This window comes from Fringilla coelebs (genome assembly GCF_963513975.1).
Source record: "Fringilla coelebs genome assembly, chromosome: 27".
Classification (NCBI taxonomy): domain Eukaryota; kingdom Metazoa; phylum Chordata; class Aves; order Passeriformes; family Fringillidae; genus Fringilla; species Fringilla coelebs.
Genome location: NC_140053.1, coordinates 5259149 through 5269619, shown reverse-complemented (window position 1 = coordinate 5269619; position 10471 = coordinate 5259149). Strand labels below are relative to the sequence as shown.

General features: G+C 63.0%; 1 protein-coding gene across 1 annotated transcript; it reads left to right on the top strand.

The window, feature by feature from the left end:
* The first annotated feature begins 4930 nt into the window (after positions 1 to 4930).
* FZD2 (frizzled class receptor 2) lies at positions 4931 to 7354 on the top strand. Its single transcript, XM_084222437.1, has one exon. The coding sequence runs from the start codon at positions 5521 to 5523 to the stop codon at positions 7192 to 7194; it is 1674 nt and encodes a 557-aa protein (XP_084078563.1). The 5' UTR covers positions 4931 to 5520; the 3' UTR covers positions 7195 to 7354.
* Positions 7355 to 10471: the final 3117 nt, after the last annotated feature.

Below are 10471 nucleotides of genomic sequence, written 5' to 3'. Positions count from 1 at the left end.
GGACAGCCCTTGGCTCTTCCCCCACACACACAGGCTTTTCTCCATTCTGGGGACCCCCGGGGTCCTGTCCTGCTGCCGCGGTGTCCCAGCGGGGCGGTGCCATGGGGCAGTGGCTGCGTGCCCACCGTGCCCACGCTGGCCCCGCGGCCTGGCCGCCGGCACGCGGCCGTGGCGGCCCGGTGGCTGTGGCGCTGGCCGTCCCCCGGCCTCCCCGAAGCCCCTAATCCATCTCTCGCAGCAGGAGATGCCTAAGCTGCCTTTTCATGCCGGCTCCTCCGCGCGCGGGCTCGCGCGCTCTCAATGCCGGCGCTGGCAGGAGATGTGTCCGACAAGCTGAGGGGATCCTCCCCCGCCAGCAAGGTCAAGGTGTGCTTAAGCCACTTTCCCCATGCCCGCCCCGGTGGGCTTTGTGCCCCACCAGCACCAGGGGTGGCTTTGGGGGACAGCACTGCTCTGGGGTCTCACCACCCTGAGGGATCCAGGCAGGCAGATGCATATTGTGGGGGGACTCATCCCCCAGCTCGTCACAGCCGGTCTCGGGGTCACCCACCAGCGCCCCTGATCCCAGCTGGGGACCCTCTGTGGTCCTTGGCTAAAGCTGTGCCCGCTGCCAACCAGGCTGCCCCCAGGGCGGGGGCACCCCAGGGCTTGGCTCACCCCACACGCAGCCCAGGGCTCATCTCTGCCCCCAGCCGCCCTGGGCACTGCTGCTCACAGACCTCTCCCACACACGAGCCACTGCAGACCATCAGACCAGTTCAGACCAGTACACACCAAGCCTGAGCACTACTCTCCCTGGCCCACAGGGCAGGGAGCACACATGTCTGTGTGCACACATCTGTGTCTGTGTGTCTGGGCACTCGTGTGCCAGCTCATGCCCAGGCATGCAGGGTTCCATGCCCAGGACCCCGTGTCACTCCTGTTCCCTTGGTGACAGACCCCAGTCCTCTGCTGGCACCTCGTGCCTGCCACCAGCCAGGCCCTTTGTGCCTGGTTTTAATTAGAGGCTCTTAAGTGTGAAACAAAGCCAAGGGCAGGGCCGGGGGGCCCTTCCCTTCCTCTGCAGTCCTGAGGGACCCCTGAGGTCCCCATCCTGCCTGGCATCGCCTGCCACAGCCCCTCCATTCCCCACTCTGTGCCCATCCCTAAGGGACACAATGCAAACTGCTGCTGCCAGTAGAAGTGCTGTCCTTCAGAGGGGTGCAGGCCACCAGCCCTGCGTGGGGCCCTGCACAGGGCCTGTGCCAGATGTGGTGCCACCCCCAATGTCACCCCCAGGGTACCTGTCCCCAGGGAGGCTGCTCAGAAAGAGGCCACCAGCCTGTGGCTGGGCTGTGGTGCTGCTGTGGGTGATATGGGTGTTCCCAGCTGTGTCCCCTGTCCCTGGCTTTGATGGGTGCAGGGAGGACCCCACAGGCACCCTGGCACCTCATGGAGGAGGGGGGGCTGCATGGGCACCATGTCCTACTCCACGAGGGACACAGGAGCCACCAGACTTTTGGAGGTGGGTGTACCCATGGGCCTCCCCCGGGGACCCTTGGGTGCTGGGAGCAGGGGACTGGCAACACTGGGTGCCCACCAGCATCCCCCAGTGGCGTACTGGGATGAAGTGAGAGTGGAGCAGTGGGAGTATTGGGATTCCTAGGTGCCCCCCACCCTGAGCAGCTCTGTGAGGACACGAGGGGAGCTGGGGGGAAGAGCTGGGTTTGGCCCCATACTCCCAGTAAAGCCCAGTCTGGGCAGCCCGCACCCCCTCCCACTGTGTGCAAGGGTGTCTTCACAGTGTCCCCTCCACCCAGGACACCAACCCAGACCCCCATGGGAAAGTCTGGGGAGGGGGCAGCACCCTCTACCACCCTTCATGCCTCTGGCAGGGCCTGGGGATAGGGCTGGAAGCCTGGTGACAGGGACAAGTGATATCAACAGGATTCCCTGGCCACCCTGAATGTCCCTGGGAGGGGACACCCCTGAGCAGGCAGGACCCCACTGGTTGCTTCCCTGGGGTGTTCCCTGACACCCCCAGTCCACCCAGGAGTTCCTCTCAGGGCTGACTGGTGGGTCTGCTTTGGGTTTTGCCCTCCCCAGGAGGGCTCGGCAGCCACTCTGGGTGGAATTATGTCCCAGTGTGACCCTGGAGGCTCTGGGGACCCTTGTCCCAAGCCACCAGCACCCAGGAAGACAGGGAGGATGGGGACAGCCTCTGCAACCCCTTCTGGAAGTGAAACCCCCCCCCATCTCCAGAGAGAAGCCAAAATCTGAAGCGTTTAGGAAGCAAAGATCCACGTGGCTGCGCAGACACCCTTGTACCCCTCTGTCCCTGTCCCTGTGAGCCTGGGGACACGGTGGGGGTCACCCAAGCAGACCGTGCCACCACAGGGCCGGAGCAGCCGCCCTGCATTCCCACTGCAGCCAGGGAACGGGAGCGGGAGCGGGAACGGGCCGGAGGCAGCGCTGGCCGGGCTCCGGGCTCGGCCCCGCCGCCGGCGCCGTGCCAGCCTCTGTCTGCCGCCTCCCGCCCGGGACCACCGGACACCCAGCGAGCCGGCGGGGCCCAAAGGCAGCACCCCTGGGTGCCCCAAAGGGGACGGCCGGCCCTGGCTCCCGTCTCACCGCCTCACCCCACAGCAGTCCCGGAGCCTCCGCCGTCCCCGGGAGCGGGGAGAGCCCCCGCCAGCCCCGCCGGGACACCCGGCACGTCCGGCCCGGGGAGGCTGGCGGAGGGGGGGCCCGGCAGCATCGTGTGTCCCGGCTTTCCCCCCCAGGCTTTGATTTTGGAGCCCCCCCCGCCCTTCCCCCTCGGCCAGGAGCCGCAATGGTTTCAATTACGCTGTGAAAGGCGGTGGGGCCCCCTCTTTTCACGACAGCCCGGGTCTCCTGCTCACAACAAAAGCTTAAGTTACAGGAAAGGGAGAGAAAGGGAGGGAGGACGCGCAGGGAGGGAGGGAAGGGGGCTGCCAGGAGCCCCCCAGGCCCCCAAAGCGGAGCGGACGGGGGCAGGGGGCTCCCCACCACAGCCCTCCCGGCTGCCCTTCATTCCTCAGCCCCCCTAAAAACAAAACGGCAGAGGCTCCCCACCACAGCCCCCACAGGGAAAGGGGGGGGAAAGGCAGCCCCTTGCCTCAGGAAAGGCTGCCCCCCATTCTCATGCCGAAATTCGGAGTGGTCACCTGTAGTTTTGTTCCCTTAAAAAGGGAACTCCAGTGGGTCCCAGTCTCTCCCAGTGTGTTTGAGTCTCCCCAGCGTGTCCCGGTGCCCCTCAGTGTGTGCTTGACTCCCCGGTGTGTCCCATGGCCCCCCTGTGCTTGACCTCCCTGTGTCCTAACATTCTCAATGTGTCTTGAATGGCCCCAGCACGTCCTGGGTCCCCCTGCTGTGTCCCAGTGTCCCCCCACAGTGTGTCCCAGTGCTTCCCCAGTGTGTTCCAGTCCTCCCTCGTGTGTCCCAGATCCCCCCAGCATGTCCTGGATCCTCCCAGTGTGTTCTGGTTCCCTCCAGGCATATCCCTGTCAACCTCTGCCATGTCCAAGACCAACCCCCCTCCCTGCCCCAGCCCCCCAGTGTGTCCCAGTCCCAACATGTGTCCCAGTTCCCCACAGCGTGTCCCAGTCCCCCAGGCCTGTCCCACTGCCCTGTTTTGGGGACACCCCTGGCTATGCAGTGGCCTTTTGGGGGTGCAGCACCACGGGCAGCCCATGGGGTGGTGACACTGCCTGGCTGATGCCTGGGGACAAGGGATGTTGGGGCCAATACACCCTGTCCTGGAGGTCTCCAGTGGGGCATGGGAGCTAATCCTGCTCCACTGCACCCTAAAGTGGGACCTGGGGACAGAGGGGGACCCCTTGCAGCACATTAGAGGGGATGTGGGTCTTGGGCTGGGGGGAGCAGCCCCACAGGTGGAGGGTCAGCATGGGGGTTATGGGACATGAACAGCGCAGAGGACACAAGGGGGGCCCAGGAGACACAGAGAGGGCAGAGGACATGGAGGGAGTGCAGAGGCCACAGAGGCCACAGCAGGGCTAGGGCACACAGCGGGGGCTGCAGGGGACACAGGGGCAGGGGACACGGAGGGTGCAGAGCACTCGGGGGGTACAGGGTACAGGGAGGTGCAGGGACAGGAGAGGGGCACAGGACAGAGGTACAGTGACCACGGTCGTCATCAGGAGACATGGGGGAGAAGTAGGGGACACAGGGGGACACAGGACAGCAGGGCACACAGAGTGGGAACAAGGAGACGTGGGGAAGGGGACACAGGACAGCAGGGCACACAGAGCAGGAACAAGGGGACATGAGGGGACACAGGACAGCAGGACACACACAGCGGGGACAAGGGGACATGAGGGGACAGCAGGGCACACAGAGTGGGGACAAGGGGACATGAGGGGACACAGGACAGCAGGACACACACAGCGGGGACAAGGGGACATGAGGGGACACAGGACAGCAGGGCACACAGAGTGGGGACAAGGGGACATGAGGGGACACAGGACAGCAGGGCACACAGAGTGGGGACAAGGGGACATGAGGGGACACAGGACAGCAGGACACACACAGCGGGGACAAGGGGACACGGGGGGACACAGGACAGCAGGGCACACAGAGTGGGGACCAAGGGGACACGGGGCACAGGAGACAGGGGCGGCAGAGGCCACAATGCGGTTTGGGGACACAGGGCACACGGCAGGGCCGCTCCCCGCGGCCCCGGCCCGACCCCGCCCGCGGGGGGAGTTCGCACGGCTCGGAAAAACTTTGGGGGGGGCGGTGACCCCCGGGGCGGGGGCGGGGCCGGGTGGGCGTGGCCGAGGCCGAAGTGGGCGTGGCGGCCGCGCCGTTTGAATGTGATTGGCGGAGCGGGCGGGGCGGGGGGCGGGGCGGGGGGCGCTGGCCCCGCCCGGCGGGGACGCGGCGCTGCCCCGCACAAAGGCGGCGGGAGCGTCCGGTGCGGCCGCTCCGTTCCCCGCGCCCCGGGACCCCGGCACCCCCCCGGCACCCCCCCGGCACCCCCCGGGACCCGCCTCCCGCCACCCTCCCGGCACCACCGCCTGCCCGCGGCTCCGGGAGCAGCAGGAGCGCCAAGTTCGGGCAGCGGGAGCAGCGCCGCGGAGCACGGGGAGCGCCACGTCCGAGCACCGGGAGCCGTCCCGCCACGCACAGTAAATCGAGACACCGGGAGCCGTCCCGCCGGGCACGGGGTAGGCAGACAGCGGGCAGCGGGAGCCGTCCGGGCTGCGCCGGGTACGGGGGATCCGGGCGCCGGGAGCCGTCCAGGCGGGAGCTGAGAGTATCCAGTCACCGGGGATCGTCCAGCCAGCACCGGCCACGGCAGAACTGATCCCTGGGAGCCGTCGAGTCAGCAACGGGCACGGCAGATCAGGCCACCCGGAGTCATCCAGACGGGATCAGAGCGTATCCAGTCACCGGGAGTCGTCCAGGCAGCACTGGGCACGGCAGCCCCGGACGGGAGGATTGGCCGTCCGGCTGGGCACCGGGCACGGTAAATCGGGGCGCACGGCTCGGGGCACCATGGGCCCCCCCGGCGTGCTGCCCGCCCTGGCGTGGCTGCTGGCGGGGCTGAGCGTGCCGGCGCCGAGCCGGGCCCAGCTGCATGGCGAGAAGGGCATCTCCATCCCCGACCACGGCTTCTGCCAGCCCATCTCCATCCCACTGTGCACTGACATCGCCTACAACCAGACCATCATGCCCAACCTGCTGGGTCACACCAACCAGGAGGACGCGGGGCTGGAGGTCCACCAGTTCTACCCGCTGGTGAAGGTGCAATGCTCACTGGAGCTGAAGTTCTTCCTGTGCTCCATGTACGCGCCGGTGTGCACGGTGCTGGAGCAGGCCATCCCGCCGTGCCGCTCCATCTGCGAGCGGGCGCGCCAGGGCTGCGAGGCCCTCATGAACAAATTCGGGTTCCAGTGGCCGGAGCGGTTGCGTTGTGAGAACTTCCCCCGGCACGGCGCCGAGCAGATCTGCGTGGGGCAGAACCACTCGGAGGACGGCAGCTCCCCGGCACTGCTGACCAGCGCCACGCCGCTGGCCGGCCAGGGCACCCCCGGCGCCCCTCGCTACGCCACCCTCGACCACCCCTTCCACTGCCCGCGGGCGCTGAAGGTGCCCAGCTACCTCAACTACAAGTTCCTGGGGGAGAAGGACTGCGCGGCGCCCTGCGAGCCCACCCGGCCCGACGGCCACATGTTCTTCAACGAGGACGAGATCCGCTTCGCCCGCATCTGGATCCTCATCTGGTCCGTCCTGTGCTGCGCCTCCACCTTCTTCACCGTCACCACCTACCTGGTGGACATGCAGCGCTTCCGCTACCCCGAGCGACCCATCATCTTCCTCTCGGGCTGCTACACCATGGTGTCGGTGGCCTACATCGCCGGCTTCGTGCTGGAGGAGAGGGTGGTCTGCAACGAGCGCTTCCAGGAGGACGGCTACCGCACCGTGGTGCAGGGCACCAAGAAGGAGGGCTGCACCATCCTCTTCATGATGCTCTACTTCTTCAGCATGGCCAGCTCCATCTGGTGGGTCATCCTCTCCCTCACCTGGTTCCTGGCCGCCGGCATGAAGTGGGGCCACGAGGCCATCGAGGCCAACTCCCAGTACTTCCACTTGGCCGCCTGGGCGGTGCCAGCTGTCAAGACCATCACCATCCTGGCCATGGGGCAGATCGACGGGGACCTGCTGAGCGGCGTCTGCTTCGTGGGCCTCAACAACATCGACCCTCTGCGAGGCTTCGTGCTGGCCCCGCTCTTCGTCTACCTCTTCATCGGCACCTCCTTCCTCCTGGCCGGCTTCGTCTCCCTCTTCCGCATCCGCACCATCATGAAGCACGGCGGCACCAAGACGGAGAAGCTGGAGCGGCTCATGGTTCGCATCGGGGTCTTCAGCGTGCTCTACACCGTCCCGGCCACCATCGTCATCGCCTGCTACTTCTACGAGCAGGCCTTCCGTGAGCACTGGGAGCGCAGCTGGATCAGCCAGAACTGCAAGAGCTTGGCCATCCCCTGCCCGCTGCACTTCACCCCCCGCATGACCCCCGACTTCACCGTCTACATGATCAAGTATCTCATGACTCTGATCGTGGGCATCACCTCCGGGTTCTGGATATGGTCGGGCAAAACCCTGCACTCCTGGAGGAAGTTCTACACTCGGCTCACCAACAGCAAGCAGGGCGAGACCACGGTGTGACCCCCGGCCCCGCCGCCCTTCGGCCTGAAATAATTTTTTTTTGGGGGTGGGGGGGAGGAGTTATTATATATTTTTTATTTTTAGATTTATTAACGTCTAAGGGGTGTCTCTCTTTCTCTTTGATTTTTTTTTTTTTTTGTAATTAAACCTGTAAATAGCATTTGTAAATTTAAGTATATATTTCTATTTAAACGTGTGAAAAAAGAGAGGGAGAAAATAGGAGGGGAGGGAGAAATAGGAGAAGAAGGAAGGGAGAAGAGGGGAGGAAAAAGGACAAAAAGGGGAAAAAAGTGGAAAAGGGAGGAAAAAAAGGGGAAAGGAAAGAAAAAAGGAAAGGAAGGAAAAAAGGAGGAGACGAGGGAAAAATGAGCAGCAAGGGGTGAAAAAAGGAGAAAAGCAAGGAAAAAAGGGGAAAATGAGAGAAAAAGGAGGAAAGGGGGGAAAAAAGTGGGAGAGAGGGGAGGAAACCAGGAGAAAGGGTAGAAAAACAAAAGGGCAGAAAAAAAGGAGAAAAGGGAAGAAAAAGGAGAAAAAAAATGAAAGGGAGAAAAAACAGGAGAAGGAGAGAAAAGACAAAAAGATGAAAAAGGAGGGGAAAAGAGAAAAAGGAGATTAAAAAAAACGAGGAGAGAAAAAGGATCAGGAAAAGAGGGAAAGAGGTAGGAAAAGAGAGAAAAAAAGAGGAGAAAAAGGGGAAAAACACTGCCAAGCCTGGGAGAGGACCCTCGGCCCCCTGCTCCCCCTTTCCTGCTCCATCCCGGCTCCCTCCAGCCCTGCTCCACCGGCCCCTGGAAAAATGGGTGAAAAAAGGCAAAAAACCCCAAAACCAAGCCCATTTTTCTCACTCTCCTTTTGAAACTCCCCAAGAAAGTGGATTTTTTTTCTTCCCCACCCCTTTGCTCCCACGAGACCCTGGGCTGGGGCTGCCACCCCCAGGGCTCTCCCTGGGCCCCCCTGCTTGGCTGATGATTTTTCCTCCCAAATCCCTTTTTGAACAATCCTTCACAAATACAAACGAGTCAAAAAAATGCCAGATTATTCCCGAGGGCTTTTTTTTTCCCCCAAAAAAACCCCAATAATTAAATTATGGGGGCTCCCATGGATTCTGCTGGGCCCCCCACTTCCACCGCCCCATGGGGATGAGCCAGTGCCTCCCTCCAGCTGGAACAAAGCACTTTGAAAGGGGAAAAAAGAGATTTTTAACCCAAAAAATGAGGAATTTTCAGTGTGCAGTGGGAGGGGGGGGCCTCTCCTGTGTCCCCCCCCGGGAGGAAATAGCTCACATTTTCTCTGGGATTAGGGGTTTGGCTGGGGTGGGCCCCGGTCCCGACTCCGGTTCAATCTGTTGGGATTTGGGGGATGCTGGAGGGGGGATGTAGGGGAGTTTCAGCTGGAGGGGGACAACTCAGGGCAGAGAGGGGGGCTGAAAGGATGGATTTAATCAGCTGGGTTTAATTGGAATGAAAAAAAATACTCTTCCCAAAATGGAGAGGGAGACCTGGCCACGAAGCGCTGGCCCCAGGGGTGCCCCAAAACCGGCCCCGGGGAGCCTCAGCCCTTCTGGTCTCCCTCGTTCCAGGGGATTTGGGGATCCCTGGAGCACAAAGAGGGATTGCTGGGGCACTGAGCCATTCCCCTTCCCCCAGCAAAGCCCGGGAAAATCCCCAAACCCCCTTAAAAATCCCAGTCCCGCGGTGAGGGCGAGGCGGGAGCTGAAGGGGTTAAGGCAGCGCCTCTCCAGCACATTTTGGAAAGGAAAAACTCTTTGGATCCGGTTTAATTTTCCAGCGATGACTTGGAAGGGGGAGAGAAGAGGGGGAGAAGCTTATCCAGGACTTCTTTTCCCCCTCCTCTGCGGTTTGGAGAAGCAGTTTGGGGGTCGGGCTAGTCTGGTCGGGACCCCCCCTTCCCCCCAGCCGCCCCTTGGCACCCCCCAGGACCCCCCAGCCTCCCCTGTTACCCCAGCCCCTGCCTCGGGAGCCTCTGGAAGTGGGAATTCAGGCAGGGCAATTCCTGCAGTCTGTTCTGGTGGTGGCATGGGCAGGCTGAGCCTCGGCCAAGACATCAGGGGACCCCCTGCACCCCTCAATGCCCACCCCGAGGGTGCCACTCAGGGGGTCCCCCTTGCCAAGGGGGTCCCGGGCTGTTTCCAGCCCTGGTTCTGAGTGCTTCGGCTTTGGGGTGCTGCCCTCGGGGTCCTGGCTCTGGCTGGAGGGTCCTGCTCCCCAAAAAGCTGCTCCCCCCCCAAGGCTGCTTTGTTTTCCGGAGGCGAAGCGCAGATCACGGGGGACGGGGGAATGTAAACTCTCCACCCAGGAATGCAGGAGCTCCGAGAGGAGTTTTTTTTAAAAGGCTTCATGTCCTGGCTTTGGAAAACAGAGCTGGGATCTGGGATCGCTGGGGCTGCTTCTGTGCTCCGGTGGTGCTGAGGGATCAGGGGATTTGGGGACCCACTGGGGGTCCCTGGCCCCCCTCCCTGGCCCCACAGGCTCCTGCGATGGAGTGGGAATAGGAGGAACTGGGCCAGGTCTGTGACCTTTCCAAGCAATTTTGGGGGGTTTTGGAAGTTTTTGGCTCTCGGGGCTGTTTGCAGCCTGGGCAGGAGGAGCTGGAGGGTGTCTGCAAGCAGCAGTCAGCAGTGTCCCCTCTGTCCCCTGCTCTGTCACACCAGGGATGGGGCACCCTGGGAAAAACCAAGGACAGGTCACCCCAAAGATGGAGCTCTGTGGGAATGGGTCACCCAAGGGACAACTCAGCCTGGGTACAGGTCACCCTGGGGATGGGTCACCCTGGGGATGGGTCACCCCAGGAGCCGTGATTGATCTCTGAAGAGAGATCACCCCAAATCCAATTAACCCCAGGGATGGGTCACCCCATGTCCAGGTAACCTTGGGGATGTCACCCAAAGAATGGGTGCCCCAGGTGCCACTAATCCCAGGGATGGGGACAAGGGACAGGGACCTCCTTGCTGAGCAGGGCTGTCCCCAGGCCGGTGACTCCCATCCTCCTCTTCCCCTTTTAAGCCGAGTGAAGAGGGAGCAAACGCCAGCGGGTCGGGCCGTGTCCCCTCCCGGCCGTGCCGGGGTCCTTTGATGTCCCCTAATGAGCCCCGCTCTGTTTTCACAGCTGCCACCACCGCGGGAGTCAATTAACGACAAACCCGGGCTGGTCCCCGAGCACCCTCAACTCATCACAGCAGTGCCACCAGTGCCACCAGTGCCACCAGTGCTTGCTGGGCTCGTGCTCCTGGGCATGGGGACGGGCTCAGCTCAGCCGT